The sequence below is a fragment of the Thalassophryne amazonica genome, chromosome 18 (genome assembly GCF_902500255.1).
Source record: "Thalassophryne amazonica chromosome 18, fThaAma1.1, whole genome shotgun sequence".
Classification (NCBI taxonomy): domain Eukaryota; kingdom Metazoa; phylum Chordata; class Actinopteri; order Batrachoidiformes; family Batrachoididae; genus Thalassophryne; species Thalassophryne amazonica.
Window position 1 is genome coordinate 66,631,583 of NC_047120.1, and position 20,393 is coordinate 66,651,975.

The 20,393-nt window shown below is 41.2% G+C and overlaps 1 protein-coding gene across 1 annotated transcript in view; it reads right to left on the reverse strand.

Annotated features, from left to right (window-relative positions):
• Nucleotides 1-7,289: 7,289 nt before the first annotated feature.
• The window catches only part of shisa8b (shisa family member 8b), a 43,947-nt gene continuing 30,843 nt past the window's right edge, over nt 7,290-20,393 (reverse strand). The window contains exons 4-5 of the mRNA XM_034194770.1: nt 9,351-9,464; nt 7,290-7,998 (exon numbers count right to left, since the gene is read on the reverse strand). Coding sequence (XP_034050661.1) covers nt 7,469-7,998; nt 9,351-9,464 — 644 coding nt within the window. The 3' untranslated portion in view covers nt 7,290-7,468. The remainder of the gene's footprint in view (nt 7,999-9,350; nt 9,465-20,393) is intronic.

Sequence of the window (20,393 nt, forward strand, 5' to 3'; positions counted from 1 at the left end):
ACCCTGAAAACGGCTGTTGCCTCACCGCTCAGGAGTCCGTGCACCAGAGTCGATTGTAATGCCTCTTACAGGAAGCTGTTGTTTTATCATTTACCGTCTTCATTCACTCAGGCTTCCTGAATATCTGCAAGCACATGTTCCATTTTAGTTTCCACTACATGTCATAGCTCCTGAGATGTCAGTCTGTTTATAGTAATTCAACTTTGATATTTCTAGTGTTTTTGACATTGCAGCTCATAGAATGTGTGTTAATAGAATTTATAATGATTGGATGGACAGTAGAAAAAATCCAGAGAATGTGATGACCCCACACTCGTCTTTTTAATATTTGGCACCAGGTCTACATCAAAATCCACATTTTGATGCAGGGAGGTGATGGTCTAGTGGTTAAGTGTTGGGCTTCAGACCAGAGAGAGAGGATCCTCAGTTCAAAACCCAGCCAGACTGGATAATCACTAAGGGCCCTTGGGCAAGGTCCTTAATCCCTAGTTGCTCCCGATGTGTAGTGAACACCTTGCATGGCAGCACCCTGACATTGGTGTGTGAGTGTGTTTGTATGAATGGGTGAATGTGAGGCATAATTGTAAAGCGCTTTGAGCTTCTGATGCATATGGAAAAGCGTGATATAAATGCAGTCCATTTACCATTTTCATAGACAATCAATGCATACAAGGTGGTTGTAGGAATTCAGTTAATCGCTCTTCTTCAGAAAATGGCAATAAATAAATAAAAGCTGAAATTCTTTTTGCATTCACAACCAACCATTGTTTTCCTCATTTATTTTTTGCAAAAATTATTTGTTTTTCAGTGCCAAAGGGCATATCTTTACATGAAGATATTCTGTTTTTGTTTTGACAAACAATAAAATTTATCTGAATTTCAGTTTCAAGTTTAAATAAAATTATTTGCAGCCACTTAATATAATAATGAGAACAATAGTAGTAGTAGAAGTAGATCAATCAACATTTATTGTTTCAGACCTTATTTCACATTTACATGAGAAATTATTGTAGATGCAACATTTGTGTAGGATTGTTGTAAGTTTCTGCTTTTTATTGACATAGCTAAGGCAAATAAAATTTATTTAAATCACAACATACAAATTGCCATGTGCCTCCATTGTTGTGTGACTGTTAATACCTTTTTTTAAAGGAACATGTTTGATTGTTGCGTAAGAGCGGAATATGAGTGAATAAGTGACTCAATAGTTTTCTTGAAGCTTTAAAGTTATTTTAAATGCACTTTTATTTTATTGAATCCCTTTTTATTGGGTATCGAAGTCGGATGCATCCAAGGTTGTACTATTCTGTGATTTTTATTTTTTATTTTTTAATTCAGGATGACTTGTTTTTTGCTGAGGCGAACATAGTGGGGCTTAAATCTCCTTCAAGCGGTGTATGTTAACTGAGCACTGGTTATCCAAGAAAAGAGCTGCGGGTGTGTTTTTAAACACTGACTTTAACTCCTGCATTTGTGCAATGTTTTATTTGTTTGACTCATGTTGTGACATTAAAAAAATTATTCTTTAATGTGTGTGGATAATTAATTACATTTTAACAGTACATGCATATAGAGGAATGGCAAACAAATCACAGATATGAAACATTTTGTTCAACATCTGAATGTTCTGGCTTTGTGAAGAAACGGGGTGTATGATTATTTGAATCAATGATGTTGTTTTCCACATCAAATAGAGGAGAATCCACCACAAGAAGAACTACACATAGTACGTCGTTACTCCTACTTGGGTTTATGATGGTTTGAATTCTTTGATGACTTCTCACTAATGGGAGAAAACAAGCTATTCTCCATCAAGCTGGTTCCAAATTTCTTAAATACAAGTTGACACACCAGCTTTGCAGACTGGAGACTTTTCCATTTTAATTTTCCTTGGTGTTTACAATTTGTCCCTTCTTTTAAATAAGTTTTAAAATATTTTGTGTGCCATGTAGCTGCTGTAATCTGTTGTCAGTGAAGCTGCGTCATACATTTACAGTTGTTACAGAAGGTGGAGGGACACATTAACGATAATTACAGTATTATTCCTGCCAGCAGTTTCTAGTCATATAATGAAACTGACGTCCACAAGATGTCGCTGTAGCCTCATTGTTGAGCTCAGGTGACTCAGCTTAAGAAACAACCCCATGAATGTCTCCATGACTGTGTTGTCAAAAATGATGGTAACGCAGTTGGTTGCTGGTTCCGATCTTGCAACATTAAGTACTCTTAAATTGTAGTCGCTTACAGATGACGTACTTTGAAACAGAGCTTGAAACTAAATCCAAGACTGGTCAAGGAAACTACAATTCTAGGGAAGTGGGGAAAGTGCATGCCACAACTAGTGGATTGGTTCCAGAAAAAGGATTGCGTAATTCTTACCTCCTGCACTGAGGCCGTAGCTTCACAAGTGTATGTGTGAATCGTACAATTATTTTCAAGTTCTTTACCAAGATTGGGATGACTAGTAGTTATCATCAACTAATTTTCTTCTAGTCTACTACAACCCCTGGCAATAATTATGGAATCACCGGCCTCGGAGGATGTTCATTCAGTTGTTTAATTTTGTAGGAAAAAAAAGCAGATCACAGACATGACACAAAACTAAAGTCATTTCAAATGGCAACATTCTGGCTTTAAGAAACACTATAAGAAATCAAGGAAAAATAATTGTGGCAGTCAGTAACGGTTACTTTTTAGACCAAGCAGAGGGGAAAAAAAATATGGACTCACTCAATTCTGAGGAATAAATTATGGAATCACCCTGTAAATTTTCATCCCCAAAACTAACACCTGCATCAAATCAGATCTGCTCGTTAGTATGCATCTAAAAAGGAGTGATCACACCTTGGAGAGCTGTTGCACCAAGTGGACTGACATGAATCATGGCTCCAACACGAGAGGTGTCAATTGAAACAATGGAGAGGATGATCAAACTCTTAAAAGAGGGTAAATCATCACGCAATGTTGCAAAAGATGTTGGTTGTTCACGGTCAGCTGTGTCTAAACTCTGGACCAAATACAAACAACATGGGAAGGTTGTTAAAGGCAAACATACTGGTAGACCAAGGAAGACATCAAAGCGTCAAGACAGAAAACTTAAAGCAATATGTCTGAAAAATCGAAAATGCACAACAAAACAAATGAACGAATGGGAGGAAACTGGAGTCAACGTCTGTGACCGAACTATAAGAAACCGCCTAAAGGAAATGGGATTTACATACAGAAAAGCTAAACGAAAGCCATCATTAACACCTAAACAGAAAAAAACAAGGTTACAATGGGCTAAGGAAAAGCAATTGTGGACTGTAGATGACTGGATGAAAGTCATATTCAGTGATGAATCTCGAATCTGCATTGGGCAAGGTGATGATGCTGGAACTTTTGTTTGGTGCCGTTTCAATGAGATTTATAAAGATGACTGCCTGAAGAGAACATGTAAATTTCCACAGTCATTGATGAGATGGGGCTGCATGTTTTGTGTGCCATGTAGCTGCTGTAATCTGTTGTCAGTGAAGCTGCGTCATACATTTACAGTTGTTACAGAAGGTGGAGGGACACATTAATGATAATTACAGTATTATTCCTGCCAGCAGTTTCTAGTCATGTAATGAAACTGACGTCCACAAGATGTCGCTGTAGCCTCATTGTTGAGTTCAGGTGACTGAGCTTAAGAAACAACCCCATGAATGTCTCCATGACTGTGTTGTCAAAAATGATGGTAACGCAGTTGGTTGCTGGTTCCGATCTTGCAACATTAAGTACTCTTAAATTGTAGTCGATATGGGGCTGCATTTAACACGAGCACATTTCTCTCCTTCAGCAACACGCTGTTAATTGGTGCTTTATGTAAAGGGAGGTGGAGCATTGTGCGACCGTGTTTTGTGTTTTATCCTTTAAATCTTGTTTGTGCTCTGACCAGACTCACTACAAAGAACAACCACGTCACGCTTTAACCACATGTATATTTTGGAGTGTTGTCTGGGCACGTGTGTTCATCAGTAACACTCCTTTGTTGTGCACACCCTGAAGGTGTTGCAGCCATGAATGTTTTCTCCAGCAGAAGCTGCGAAAGTGTGACGTTAACTGTTGCACGCTCGGAGCAGCAGCGTCTCTACTCTGTGTCCTTCTTTCAGTGGACACGTGGAATCTCTCTAACGCTCCGGGTCTGCAAGTAAGTAAGTCCCTTCGGCTGCTCCCTTGTTTGCACTCGGCGTTGCCACAGCAAATCCAAGGTGGATCTGCATGTTGATGCCCTTCCTGAGGTGTTTTTTTTTTTATTTTTTATTTTTTTTTTTTAAATACTTTTTAGTTTGGACAGTTCACTTATGTATGTAAGAGGTTTCTAATTATTCTGGCCATCACAGCAGCTGCACAGCTCATGTTCAGATCTAGGGTGACGTACACTCACCGGCCATTTTATTAGGTACACCTGTTCAATTGCTTGTTACACTCAACAAAAATATAAACGCAACACTTTTGGTTTTGCTCCCATTTTGTATGAGATGAACTCAAAGATCTAAAACTTTTTCCACATACACAATATCACCATTTCACTCAAATATTGTTTACAAACCAGTCTAAATCTGTGATAGTGAGTACTTCTCCTTTGCTGAGATAATCCATCCCACCTCACAGGTGTGCCATATCAAGATGCTGATTAGACACCATGATTAGTGCACAGGTGTGCCTTAGACTGCCCACAATAAAAGGCCACTCTGAAAGGTGCAGTTTTATCACACAGCACAATGCCACAGATGTCGCAAGATTTGAGGGAGCGTGCAATTGGCATGCTGACAGCAGGAATGTCAACCAGAGTTGTTGCTCGTGTATTGAATGTTCATTTATCTACCATAAGCCGTCTCCAAAGGCATTTCAGAGAATTTGGCAGTACATCCAACCAGCCTCACAACGGCAGACCACGTGCAACCACACCAGCCCAGGACCTCCACATCCAGCATGTTCACCTCCAAGATCGTCTGAGACCAGCCACTCGGACAGCTGCTGAAACAATCGGTTTGCATAACCAAAGAATTTCTGCACAAACTGTCAGAAACCGTCTCAGGGAAGCTCATCTGCATGCTCGTCGTCCTCATCGGGGTCTCGACCTGACTCCAGTTTGTCGTCGTAACCGACTTGAGTGGGCAAATGTTCACATTTGCTGGCGTTTGGCACGTTGGAGAGGTGTTCACGGATGAATCCCGGTTCACACTGTCCCGGGCAGATGGCAGACAGTGTGTGTGGCGTCGTGTGGGTGAGCGGTTTTCTGATGTCAATCGAATGTGGATCGAGTGGCCCATGGTGGCGGTGGGGTTATGGTATGGGCAGGCGTCTGTTCTGGACGAAGAACACAGGTGCATTTTATTGATGGCATTTTGAATGCACAGAGATACCGTGATGAGATCCTGAGGCCCATTGTTGTGCCATACATCCAAGAACATCACCTCATGTTGCAGCAGGATAATGCACGGTCCCATGTTGCAAGGATCTGTACACAATTCTTGGAAGCTGAAAATGTCCCAGTTCTTGCATGGCCGGCATACTCACCGGACATGTCACCCATTGAGCATGTTTGGGATGCTCTGGACCGGCGTATACGACAGCGTGTACCAGTTCCTGCCAATATCCAGCAAACTTCGCACAGCCATTGAAGAGGAGTGGACCAACATTCCACAGGCCACAATTGACAACCTGATCAACTCTATGCAAAGGAGATGTGTTGCACTGCATGAGGCAAATGGTGGTCACACCAGATACTGACTGGTATCCCCCCCCAATAAAACAAAACTGCACCTTTCAGAGTGGCCTTTTATTGTGGACAGTCTAAGGCACACCTGTGCACTAATCATGGTGTCTAATCAGCATCTTGGTATGGCACACCTGTGAGGTGGGATGGATTATCTCAGCAAAGGAGAAGTGCTCATTATCACAGATTTAGACTGGTTTGTGAACAATATTTGAGTGAAATGGTGATATTGTGTATGTGGAAAAAGTTTTAGATCTTTGAGTTCATCTCATACAAAATGGGAGCAAAACCAAAAGTGTTGCGTTTATATTTTTGTTGAGTGTACTACAAATAGTTAATCAGCCAATCACATGGCAGCAACGCAATGCCTTTAGTCATGAGGACATGATGAAGATGACTTGCTGAAGTTGAAACTGGGCATCAGAAAGGGTCTTTAAGTGACTTTGAACGTGGCATGGCTGTTGGAGCCAGACGGGCTGGTCTGAGTATTTCAGAAACTGCTGATCTACTGGGATTTTCACACACAACCATCTCTAGGGTTTACAGAGGATGGTCCACAAAAGAGAAGATATCCAGTGAGCAGCAGTTGTGTGGACGAAAATGCCTTGTTGATGTCAGAGGTCAAAGGAGAATGGACAGACTGGTTGAATGGGCAACTGTGTGATGGTATTATGTCAGTATGGACCAACATCTCTGAGGAATGTTTCCAACACCTTGTTGAATCCATGACATGAAGAATTAAGGCAGTTCGAAAGGCAAAAGTGGGTAGTGTACCTAATAAAATGGCCGGTTACTGTAAGCAAGTGGCCCCAATCTGATTTGTAGAGACACGTTTCCAGATGTGCAGTGTACCACTATTTGTAGCGGATATCGTAACATTAACACAGTAACGTTGAGGACTGGTGAGTTTGACTTTGACAGTAAACCCAGACACGTCCAGGCGGCAAATGGTAATATGGCATCATCAAGGAGTGTAACAAAATTGATTTTTCTATTAATCTGGTGGATCAGTTAGCCAAATTTTAAACAGTTTCACTGCATCATATGCCCTTTTAAACTGGAGACTTACAAGGTGATACAATTTATTATTATGTTAAATAGGAGATGTTTGTTTATTTGGACCATTATTTATTCACTCACTGTATTTTACAGGCTACATGGTTTGGTGGTAGCCTAGGAAACGGTGAACTTGTCCTTTAAGATGTGCAGTCATGATTTCTGACCGATGGACTCCACCTGCTCACATGCGTGGAAACAGATGTGGCCACTGGGCAAGTTGTTTGTTTGTAGTTTGAGATTAACTGTTAAGAGTTTCTTTATTGAAATAACTTTAAGGTTCAGGAAGTTTACTTGGGTTTGTATAACCAGGTTTATGAGGTCACACTGTTCTGTTTACCTGGTGGTTCAGTTTGAGGTTTTGAGCAGGATCGGGCAGCTCTTCCATTTTTTTTTTTTTTTTAAATGTGAGAATGTATGCTTTTCTTTGATCATTTAATGCCCGTCACCTCTTGGTCCGACTTTCCCAAATTCTGGAATTGACTGTATTCGAGTTTGATGGCGTGACCCGGGGCTAAGATGTGGGAGCAGGCTGTTGTGTAACCCAAGCACTGAATGTTTGATCTCTGTGTATTCCTGTCTGTCGGAAGTGCTCTTGAGCAAAACACCCAATCCCAAATTGCTCCTGGGGTGCAGGTAGAGCACGCCTCCATCACTGAATGTGAGGTCTCAGACGGTCACCTCAGTTGCACTGTGGGTGGAGTAGCTCTTCTTCCTGCTGTGGTGGTAGGACAGTTGAGCTAGGTGTTGCACCGGCGCAGTCCCGCCTCCTGCTTCTCCTCCGTACGCACCTGTGTAGGATTGACTGAAAAGATCAGGTATGTTCTCCATGCTCTGCTGCCTCCTGCTCTGGTAATCGTGTCTCCGAGTTGAACCGTGCATGGAGCCAGTGGTGTGACCCGGGGCGGAGGTCTGTCTTTGGACGTAACGGCTTGCTGGCTCCCAGGCTTTGAAGGCTGAGTTGGAGAGCTGCAGGTGTGTGGTTGTTTTCGGGAGGCACGCCTGCTCCAAATGGCTGGACGGGATAGAAATGGACAAAGGATTGTGGACGTCGTGGTGCGTTGGCACAGGCTGGTGGATGTAGGACGTCTCTTTGGGCTGCTGTGGCACAGGCGGCAAGGTGGGAGGCGCCACAGGCTGGTATTGGGAGAAGTCCATGAGCGGGAAACTCTTGTAGTAGCTACGATTGGCGCTGTCTGCTACAAAGAGGAAAGAAACGGTGATACCATCATGGCACCAGCAAAGTAACCTTTAGGACAGTGAAGCCAAGCTGTTCTATATTAAAGTCATTTATACTTTAGTGATTTTTGATTTGTCACAGTCTGATCATGTCCAAAAGGATGGTAGTTAGAGACACAGATTACAACATTCGTTTTCTAGAAGCAAAAATAAGGAATCAAGTTTTTATTAAAAGTACCAGCATTTTACTGCTGCAGTTGTAGATTAGAGTTTCCACACTATCCAGAGTACAGCTCAGAGTACTACCCTAGGGGGTGTTCCCACCATGAGTTACCTTTGGGAATATTTGAAAGGAATTGGCAAATCTCTATCCTCTAATTTCAGCGTCCCATTGCCAATTTTTGATGCCCAATTGTCTATGTTTGTGTCTTAAAAAAAAGAAAAAACCCAGAATACCCAATTGGGGCCTAAAATCAGGTATAATCGTTGGCAAAAGTAATGTGAGCAATCGGGAAAGTTTTAAAATTTTGTTAGTCATCTTAAGATCCATCTTGATCCACAAAATGTCAATAATCTGATGTCACTGGTGCAAGATTGGGGCAATGTTGAATAAAGTAGTTGAAAGTGAACATTTGAAAGTTAACATAATGTTAAGCACTTTGGACACCAGTCGGTGCTGTAAAGCGCTTTATAAATAAATGTTGATTGATGTTGATTTGGGTACAATATGCAGTAATCAGGAGCTACTGTTCTTCTGATACTTGAAACCCATGAAAAGCATGTTGCATCTTCAACTGAGGCAGTTTTGAGTTGTTAAGAGACATTTTAGCTTTTTGGAATAGTGTGGGGAGAAAAATACAAAAGTAACAATAATGTAATAGGAGTTGTGTATTTGGCAATAATTAGTTATGATTTTTCCCTACTGTTTAAAAAGAAATCTGGCTGGATTTCCTGAATTATTAAATCAGGATGGAAATTGGAACCAAAAATGGGCAGTGGGGCACCGCCCTAAGAGTGTGAGAGGAATAAAAATTTTCAAATGGATAGAAGAATTCCAGTTTTTCATTTCTATGTTAAAGCAGCTTGTCACTAACTTTCTTCCTTCCTAAATGTGCAAAATCAAATTTGAAAGAGCAATTTCACACAATCTGCAGTGAATAACGATGACGCGACTGTAAAATTACAGATATTTATGAAAATATACAAAAGTCCAATTTCCCATCAATCACTGTAACAGCCATTTAGCAGTCATTCCAAAGTCTGGTTTATGAGCAGCGTGTGGGTTTCTCCTGTCGTCTGTACTTTAAACGTTGCTGTGTCACGTAGAGTCGGCACAGTTTGGAGTGTTTGGAAGAATGTGTGTTTGACTTACCTACAGCCTTGAGGGAACTATATTTGTTGAGTCCCACTATACTCGAGTTGCTCTGCTGGTGTGGAAGCGCTTGTCCAAATGGTCCATAAGATGTGCTGTTCAGGTAGTATTGTTCTGGTAATAAACAGATACAGTAACCAGTTAATCCCACTATACAAACATAAACCTCAAGCGACGGAGTGGGGTCATTTATTTTTGTGCACCATTTTTCTAATTTTAATCAGAAAAACGTTTCCTATTTGTTCTGCATGTGCTCATAGAATTTTGCAAAGATCGGCTGATCCATGTGACAAGTATAATCCAAACTTGTGCGGGATCAATTATGGGGTCATAGTTTGTCCAGCAGCAGCCACTCTGGACAAACTAAGCTCATTGTTTACAATGCTGTCAAGCATGGCTGGGATCCCACCACCCCTTGGTCTCATTAGGTCAAAGAGACGGAGGCAAAGCAAATTGCTGCGATTCATTTTCAATCAGAGTGGGCATTTTACAGTGACAAGAAACAAGTGGTTGCTATGCCACCAGCTAGGTGGGGCCAAAATAGATGTGAAGTCTATTTTATGCAAATGCTGAGTGATATGACACAATCTCAGTGAAGGTAGCATGAGGGGGTTTGCTTGGTTGGTTATATTTATAGTTATTTATAATAAATCACATATTTAAACTGTAAAGCATCAAGCTTCAATTACATTTCTTTGTCATAAGGTTTTGATAACAAAATGTTAGGAATCACTGGCATTCTGTATACATTTGTTGGTATCGTAATTTTTTTTAAATTCCCTAATATCGGTATCGTATCAGCCCCCAAAACATCCATATTGGTCGGGGTCTATAATGTGCTTGGCTTTTAATAGAAAATTTGTCCAGCTGGCTGGGTGAACTCGGGTGTTAAGTCCTGACTGATGGCTGTAAGTGGTCAGTAGCAAAATGCTGTGGTTGTGCTGGAGGGGGTACGTATACTGCACGAATGTCATGTCAATGTTGGAGCTCATATACATTAATAAAAGCGTGTCCCATTTAGTTGAAGTTGGTGACTTTGGGAGAGGCAGTAGCCCAACCCTGTTGGTCAGCCGGTCTGAGGTTAAATGAACTGAGGTTAATGAACAATGGAACAAATTTGCCACGTGAGTGAAGCCCCGGCTGTTGGCTTTAATGAAGTCCACTGATGCAGCCAGTGCACGGTTGATGTCAGCCTCAGGGTCGAACGCCAACAGCACTCACTAGTGTTCACATGGAGAGACACACACACACACACACACACATCCAAACAATATGCTGTTTTTTAAGTCCAGCTGGGGCAGAACAACAGTGATGTTTGTTTGCATCCTGTACCTCCTGGACAGTGTGTGGGGGGGGGATCTGTGCCATCATGCGGGATTTAAAACCTGTTGCTTTGTCTGGTTGATCCTCCTTGGAGACCAACCATCTCCTGGGTCACGTGATGTCTGGTGTCACTTGTGTTTACCGGCATGCTTGAAGCCACCACTGGATGGAACATCTTCTCCGTCTGTCCATCCATCTGTCCTTGAATCTCGAATGCACAACTCTTGCTAAAGTGGCTGCTGGATTTTAGTGGCATTTTGCACACAGGTAGCACATGATTTGATTTGATTTCATGCATTGTGATTTTCACTTGCACATATAAAAGACCTGTTGGGCTCCTCAGTGCAGAGGTTGACTTTATTTCAGGTATTTCATGACACAATATTTACCGTTATAGTAGAGGAAAATGTCGGTGCATCATGTTATCTCAAACTGAAAAAGACATCAACATGGAACCACAACCATGTGTGTCCATGTCAAAAAAACATGACCTTTGACCCCAACCTTACATTCTTAGGGTCAAACCCAAGTCCTTAATAAAATTTTCTCCACAAGTTCTTTTTAGGGTTATCGCATTAACGCCGACATTTTTTTTTAATCGCACATTAACACAGGTTTTTTTTGTATTGTTATTGTCTGTTGCTCACAGCCTTTTGTTTTGCAAGTCTGTCACTGACTGCTGAATTGATGGATAAACGAACCATCAAGGAGAAGGGCACGGAACCTTTACACGGCCATTTTCATTTTAAAGTGCTTCCAGATGACGTAGTCGACAGAACCAAAGTTATTTGTAGCCACTGCAAAGCTGAATTTTCTTATCAGCTGAGTACTTAAAGTCTTAAATTTCACCTAAATGCAGCACACACACAGCTGATACCAGCAAATCATTCAACGAAACAAACTGTGGCGCGAGGCTTCGGCAAACTACGTTAGATGCAGCCTGTGGGAAAAGTATAGATAAACAAAGGCAACAGAGGTCACAAATATGACAGCGAAATGGATTGCTACAGACTGCAGGCCGATTTAGTGTTGTGGAGGACGTCATTTTGACATTTTGAGAATTGCAACAAATGATGGCACTTATGAGTTTCCCTCACAACACACCATAAAAGAGAGCATTGCAAAAGCCACAACTTTACAATATGCACCCACTGTTGCTCTCACTGGGGACTACTGGGCATCAATGGGTAACCAGAATTTATTTTTATTTAACTGCAACGGCATAAACAAAATGCTGTTGTTTAGTGTTTGCACAACAAACATTATGGCACTTTTGTTTATATGGCAGACCATCCATCTATCCATTTTCTTCCGCTTTATCCGGAGTCGTGTCGCGGGGGCAGCAGTTCAAGCAAAGCCGCCCAGACCTCCCGATCCACACACACCTCCCACAGCTCCTCCGGGGGAACCCCGAGGCATTCCCAAGACAGCCGAGAGACGAAGTCCCTCCAGCATGTCCTGGGTCTTCTCTGGGGTTTCTTACCAATAGGACGTGCCCGGAAAACATCTCCAGCGAGGCCTCCAGGGGCATCTGGAAAAGATGCCCAAACCACCTCAGCTGGCTCCTTTCGATGTGGAGGAGCAGCGGCTTGACTCCGAGCTCCCCCCGAGTGACCGAGCTTCTCACCCAAATCTCATGACCATAGGTGAGGGTTGGAATGTAGATCGATCGGTAAATCGAGAGCTTTGCCCCCCCCCGCTAAGCTCTCTCTTCACCACGACGGTCCGATACAGTGACCGCATCACTGCAGACGCTGCACCGATCCGTCTGTCGATCTCACACTCCATCCGTCCCTCGCTCGTGAACAAGACCCCGAGATACTTAAACTTCTCCACTTGAGGCAAGGACACTCCACCGAACTGAAGAGGGCAAGGCACCATTTTCTGGTTGAGAACCATGGCCTCTGATTTGGAGGTGCTGATTTTCATCCCGGACGGTTTACACTTGACTGCAAACCACCCCAGTGCACACTGAAGGTCCTGATTTGATGAAGCCAACAGAATCACATCGTCCGCAAACAGCAGAGATGAGATTCTGTGGTTCCCAAACCAGACCCCCTCTATGGCAGAACATTTAAAATAAAATTTTCCTATACACTACTTTTGAATTCATTTTTGGATTTTGTGTATAACAATGCGATGAATCGCAATTAATCATGCAAATCATGTGATTAATCGCAATTAAAAATTTTTATCGTTGCCCAGCTCTACTTCTTTTAGAATGTCGCATTTCTCGGAGGCCATCGGTTTAATTTGCTGTGCACGAGACAACACAGCGTACCCTGCTAGGTTTAATTACATTATTATTACATCAGTCCTGTCATTACTACATCATTAATAAGTTCTTACTGCGTCCTGATTTGACCACATCCTCACTACATATTTTTTGAACATGCCCAAAGTTCGACAACTTCCTCCACGTCCGTGGAGACCATGCCACATCTTTATCGGTTGCAACTTTTATTACTGCATTGTTCTTACCATAGTTTTTTTTGCAGTCATCATGGAAATTCAGCTGAGTGTAATGAACCAATCAACAGATAAGAAACACCAGATTTGACTCATCAGATTTGGTTACAGCAGATATATACGCAGGGAAAATACACAGGGCAGGTGATCTTCAGGTGCAGGGTTGGTGACCGTTGCACTAAGCCTATCATATCATAGATCCTGTTATACCATAATTTTATGTTTACAATGTTAGTCAAGAAATAGCAGGGGTGGTGGCCAAGTGGTTAATGCGCTTGGTTTCAGTTCAGAAGGTTCCGGGTTCAAATCCCACCCCTGCCACATTTCTCCATGTAATGTGGAGTTGCGTCAGGAAGGGCATCCGGTGTAAAACTTGTGCCAATTCAACATGCAGATCCACCTTGGATTTGCTGTGGCGACCCCAAGTGCAAACAAGGGAGTAGCCGAAGGGACTTACTTTAATGTTAGTCAAGAAATGTTTTAGCTGGAATAGAACTTCCTAGAGGACATACTCCTGTAAACAGATCTCCTCATCTATTCAAATCCAGAACACACTGGTTCTGTGGATGCCCAGTCACATGATGTCTATGCACATAACATAAACAGTATTATCATCTCTGGATCTGCATCAGCACGATCAGCATCATCATAAGCAGTAAAATTCCATCCAAAGACAAATTTTTGATTTGTTTGTTTAATAAAAAAAGTCACAAATTCCATATCGTTAAGAAAAAACAAAAATGCCTTCTATCAGAAATGTTAGTCTACTCACCCAATAAAGAGATTCATTATTAATAATAAGGCCATGTTTTTCAAACCTGAAGTATTCTCTAATTGGCAATTTCTCCAGACGAGACAGTTCCTCATTATATGAAATACGATATGAAGAAAAAAAAGCGTTGAACCCATCGCGGTGCACACGGGCTGGATGTTCTGAAGGAGCACTAATGATGCAGCAGTAAGAGGTGGATATTCAGATTTGCATTCATTTTCAGGGCAGCAACTCAAGAGGAGGCAAACGTTTTAGGAATTAATGTTTGTGCTTAATGTGACTTGACACTCGTAGTGTAACACCCGCCTGCTGTTCCTGCTTTAATATGACCCAAACAGACTTCGACTGAGAGGGAAGCAACAAAGAGAAAGGAGAGTTTGTTTTGGGATGAAGCGAAACAAATCTGAGATCAAAGTGGAAAAAGTGTCATCAGTGACATCATAAAGTGTGTGAATGTTTGCACAGTGAGACCAGCAGGAGAGCGAACACCAAGATAATGAATTTACAAGAATTAGTTATTTTCAGAATGAGTGAAAACATTTTGCAGGAGAGAAATAATATTAAAATAACTGTTCTGTCAGCTGGAGTGAAATAAAGAAATAAGAGGTTGAATCCACCTTGTAGGAATAATGTTTGTTCCAGGCTCAGACTTCTTTTACACTTGGTTCTCGTCTTTGATAAATAGGTCGCTGCTTTTTTTGCTTCAAGCTTTTATTCTGCAATGACTCATATTCACGGGACACAAAAAAAACAACATTTGGCTCTTTTGAGTTCTTACCATCTGAAGCTGAGGTTATGCAGTTTGTGCAGCTCTCAGTAAATCTTTGAATTAAAAGTGAAATTCTCACTCTAACTTTCTATTAGTTATCATGTCGATTGATGTTGTGCTTCAGTCTTGCAGCCAAATTAACATGGTTAAATGTTACCGTGAACTAATGTGCATCAGGTCCACAGTGAGCTGATCTTAGCAAGATAAGTCGCAAATTTTACATTCATATGCGTCCATAGCAAATTACAAATTTCATATTTCAGTGTAGGGTCTGTGCATGAGCATACACATCGCTGGTACTGCAGTGCTAAAAATCAAATTAGTGCTGAGATAATTAATTTCCTGTGCTAATGTCAGCTGAACTATATTTGAGTTGTACTGAGTGCTGTTATTATTATTATTATGATTGTTAACAGTAGCATTTTTAAGGAAACTGATATATACGTAAATCGTCATACAGGGAGAACGCGTGGGGCTCGATAAGTTTCGACTTCTCACTCCTTTTTGAACTAATTTTAATTTGACATTTTCTGTTTGTCTTTTCTTTTCTTCAGTTATGTTCAAAATAAACCTTCAAATCATATTTCAAAATAAAGGCACAGATTATCCATTGCATTTGTATTTTTGGAAATTCTGTTGCAGATTTATAAAGTGCGATTAAGTGAGTGGATTTTAACAGATGGGTTTTTTTTGGCGGGCAGGCATTGAAGGTCCTCAACTGATTTATGATGAAATGGAGAGGATCACATAAAGCACTGTACAAGTTTGTTGAGGACGTGTGTGTGTGTGTGTGTGTGTGTGTGTGTGTGTGTGTGTGTGTGTGTGTGTGTGTGTGTGTGTGTGTGTGTGTGTGTGTGTGTGTGGTGGTGGTGGGGGGGATAAATACTAAAACTAGTTGACACCAACATTGATGCTAACCACGGAAGATGGTAATGGGAGTTTTCATTAATAGATGACATCAGTGATCAAACATGTTGGTGTAAAAATGTCTCATATAAATGGTGTCATGCTACAAGTGTGTGAATCTGGTAATTTGCGGAGAACTCATCTGTTTGTTTTTAAAGATTCTCTTGGAGTTATAATTAATTAGGTTGTTTTACAGTCACGTTAATACTGAATAATCATTAGCAAATGCCTTTGTGTTGTCATACAGTAAATTATCATCATTACCCGAGGCCAACATATGGCCATCGGGTATTGCGAAGACTTGGCGTCAGTCTGTCTGTCTGTCTGTCTGTCTGTGTACAGCATAAGTCCAGTTCTTTTGCTGCCACAGTCTTCAAATTCACAGGGAACATTCTTGGGACACAGACCTTGGACAAGTTCAAAGATGGCTAACCTTGACGTATTTTGAGAGGTTAAAATCTTACATTCTGTGTGAACCTGTTCTGTTTTGTTTTTGAGTGGCGGGCATGAAAACCAATCAGAGTAGAGCTGTAGAGTGACATCAGTGGCTGGTCTCTCATGTACACACACACGCAAAGCCTCCTGCAGACGCTGTTAAAATGTAAATATTGTTTTTGATAGACTGATTAATAGAGGGGCTTCATTGAACATGTACAAATTGTATGTAAGACAACAGGATCTTAAACAACTGCAAATTATAAAGAACACAAGGCTCATATGGCCGACGGTTATATTTAGGAGTTATATTTATTGTTTTTGTTATTACTCACAACTATAAGTTGTACTTGTCAGGAGAAATTCTGTCCTTCCGGCAAACCTTCATATCTAAAAACTCGAGAACCATAAAATTCCCAAAATTAAAATCTTTATACATTTATACTGGGAGATCAAAGCTCTGTGTGCTCCCCCCCCAAAAAATCAAACATTTCTGATATTTATAAATGCCTTTCTTTTTTTTTAACTGAATTTTAGGTTTCAAGTAGGAAATGTACCAGAAGTGCTGAAATGTTCACATCACCAGCTAGATGGCGATAAAAGTGGTTCAATTCTGTGGCAACGTCTCGACTGTTTATTTATTTCATAAGTTAATTTTTGGTGTTGTGTCCCTGCCCTTATGGGGGACTTTTATTATTATTATTAGAAAATAATAGAAAATGGGGCAACTGTTTGTTGTGATTTGGCACTATATAAATAAAATTGATTTGAATTGAATAATGTTTGTAACTTGACAATTGATTAGTTTTTTTTTTTTTAAGTTGGCACAGGGATGTCACATTTTTGGGTGTTTTTGAAGTGTTTAATGTTCTTGAATTAAAAAAAAAACCCTCAAATGCTACTTGTTTTTGTTAATAATAATAATAATAATAAGTTGCAGGTGAAAGATTCAAGCCACAAACTGGTCAGATGCGGAACAGCAGGTGTAAAAGTTAGTCTTTCTCATCTGGTTTAATGTTTGTTTTCTGTGTCGTATCTCAACAGTCACATAAGAATAGAAGGTGATCATGATCAAATCGGTGACCAGAACTACAAATAAAAGACACAAGCTGTATATGTATGTATGTATGTATGTATGTATGTATGTATGTGTGTATATGTATGTATGTATGTATGTATATATATATATGTATACTCAGCAAAAATATAAACGCAACACTTTTGGTTTTGCTCCCATTTCGTATGAGATGAACTCAAAGATCTAAAACTTTTTCCACATACACAATATCACCATTTCCCTCAAATATTGTTCACAAACCAGTCTAAATCTGTGATAGTGAGCACTTCTCCTTTGCTGAGATAATCCATCCCACCTCACAGGTGTGCCATATCAAGATGCTGATTAGACACCATGATTAGTGCACAGGTGTGCCTTAGACTGTCCACAATAAAAGGCCACTCTGAAAGGTGCAGTTTTATCACACAGCACAATGCCACAGGTGTCACAAGATTTGAGGGAGCGTGCAATTGGCATGCTGACAGCGGGAATGTCAACCAGAGTTGTTGCTCGTGTATTGAATGTTCATTTATCGACCTGACTCCAGTTCGTCATCGCAACTTTGCACAGCCATTGAAGAGGAGTGGACCAACATTCCACAGGCCACAATTGACAACCTGATCAACTTTATGCGAAGGAGATGTGTTGCACTGCATGAAGCAAATGGTGGTCACACCAGATACTGACTGGTATCCCCCCCAATAAAACAAAACTTCACCTTTCAGAGTGGCCTTTTATTGTGGACAGTCTAAGGCAGTGATTTTCAACCTTTTTTGAGCCGCGGCACCCTTTTTATATTTACAAAATCCTGCGGCACACCACCAACCAAAATAATATTATAATGCTATTACCTCTGGTTTTGCGCAAAACCCAATTATTGCAATAGAAAATCGATACAGAAAACACCGCATTTCGAAAATCCTCAAGCATTTTGCGCTCTGATCTCAAGTAGGGCTGTCATGATTAAGAATTTCTGTTTAATTGATTAATTGTCAGACAAATAATTGTGATTGACGAATATATTGTCTATTTTTTTTTCTTTTTTTCCCCTTCTTTATATTCTACTATTGTAGTATAATTACACAACTCTGGAAGAACGTTTGGCTTCTGTGAGTGGCGAAACTGGGAATGGTGCAACATTTTTATTTTTATCTTCATTTTACATACAGTCCCAACTTTTTCTGATTTGTGGTTGTTTCTGTTGCATTTCTGAAACTGTTTCTCCTCATCAGTCACGTTTTGTGCTTAAACACTGCATTAAGCTCAAGATTGAACAAATAAACACAAATAAATACCTTTGGAAAATAACAGCTGTTAAAGTTCAGAGTTCTCACCTGCTTTTTGTGATCTGTGCGTCTGAACATTGTTTTGTTTTTTTGTGGCTCAGTTCATTCATATATTCTAATTTTTTAAATATGTTTGACCATTTATTTCATCTCATGATCTCATAAATTCAGCATTCGACGCGCACATGGTGTGAACAGGACGGTAACGGCAGAATCACACCTTTAGAGAAAGTTCAGAGAGAAATAAAGGCAGCTTCACGTTTCCGTTTTGTTAATGTTCACTTGGGTTAAAATCCTCTCTGCTCTGCGCTCGCTGCGCACTGAACGTGTCGCGCCTGCATTCAGGAATCTCCCTCACCCACCCCCTCCCTCGCAGTCTTCAGCCTGTTAACTCCGCGCGCGCGCACACACACAGGCACAGACACACACACCAACAGCTCCGCATTTTAGATGGCTTTTGAAGGAGACGGCACTGTTTTAATCGGCCGTCAGCCTCCTTGTTATTGTCCCGCCTTAAGACGAGAGCGAGGCTGCAGCACGTTTGACATCAGATTCTGAGTCGTTTTATGCTTTATGGATAAAATAAATAATTCACGGTAATCGCGAATATGAAAAATACCCACGGCACCCCTGACGATCGATCACGGCACCCTAGGGTGCCGCGGCACCCCGGTTGAGAATCACTGGTCTAAGGCACACCTGTGCACTAATCATGGTGTCTAATCAGCATCTTGATATGGCACACCTGTGAGGTGGGATGGATTATCTCAGCAAAGGAGAAGTGCTCACTATCACAGATTTAGACTGGTTTGTGAACAATATTTGAAGGAAATGGTGATATTGTGTATGTGGAAAAAGTTTTAGATCTTTGAGTTCATCTCATACAAAATGGGAGCAAAACCAAAAGCGTTGCGTTTATATTTTTGTTGAGTGTATATATATATATATATATATATATATATATATCTGTGTATATATGTATGTATATCTGTGTATATATGTATGTATACACTCAACAAAAATATAAACGCAACACTTTTGGTTTTGCTCCCATTTTGTATGAGATGAACTCAAAGATCTAAAACTTTTTCCACATACACAATATCACCATTTCCCTCAAATATTGTTCACAAACCAGTCTAAATCTGTGATAGTGAGCACTTCTCCTTTGCTGAGATAATCCATCCCACCTCACAGGTGTGCCATATCAAGATGCTGATTTGACACCATGATTAGTGCACAGGTGTGCCTTAGACTGCCCACAATAAAAGGCCACTCTGAAAGGTGCAGTTTTATCACACAGCACAATGCCACAGATGTTGCAAGATTTGAGGGAGCGTGCAATTGGCATGCTGACAGCAGGAATGTCAACCAGAGCTGTTACTCGTGTATTGAATGTTCATTTCTCTACCATAAGCCATCTCCAAAGGCGTTTCAGAGAATTTGGCAGTACATCCAACCAGCCTCACAACCGCAGACCACATGTAACCACACCAGCCCACGACCTCCACATCCAGCATGTTCACCTCCAAGATCGTCTGAGACCAGCCACTCGGACAGCTGCTGAAACAATCGGTTTGCATAACCAAAGAATTTCTGCACAAACTGTCAGAAACCGTCTCGGGGAAGCTCATCTGCATGCTCGTCGTCCTCATCGGGGTCTCGACTCCAGTTCGTCGTCGTAACCGACTTGAGTGGGCAAATGCTTACATTTGCTAGCGTTTGGCACGTTGGAGAGGTGTCCTCTTCACGGATGAATCCCGGTTCACAGTGTCCAGGGCAGATGGCAGACAGCGTGTGTGGCGTCGTGTGGGTGAGCGGTTTTCTGATGTCAGTGTTGTGGATCGAGTGGCCCATGGTGGCGGTGGGGTTATGGTATGGGCAGGCGTCTGTTATGGACGAAGAACACAGGTGCATTTTATTGATGGCATTTTGAATGCACAGAGATACCGTGACGAGATCCTGAGGCCCATTGTTGTGCCACACATCCAAGAACATGACCTCATGTTGCAGCAGGATAATGCAC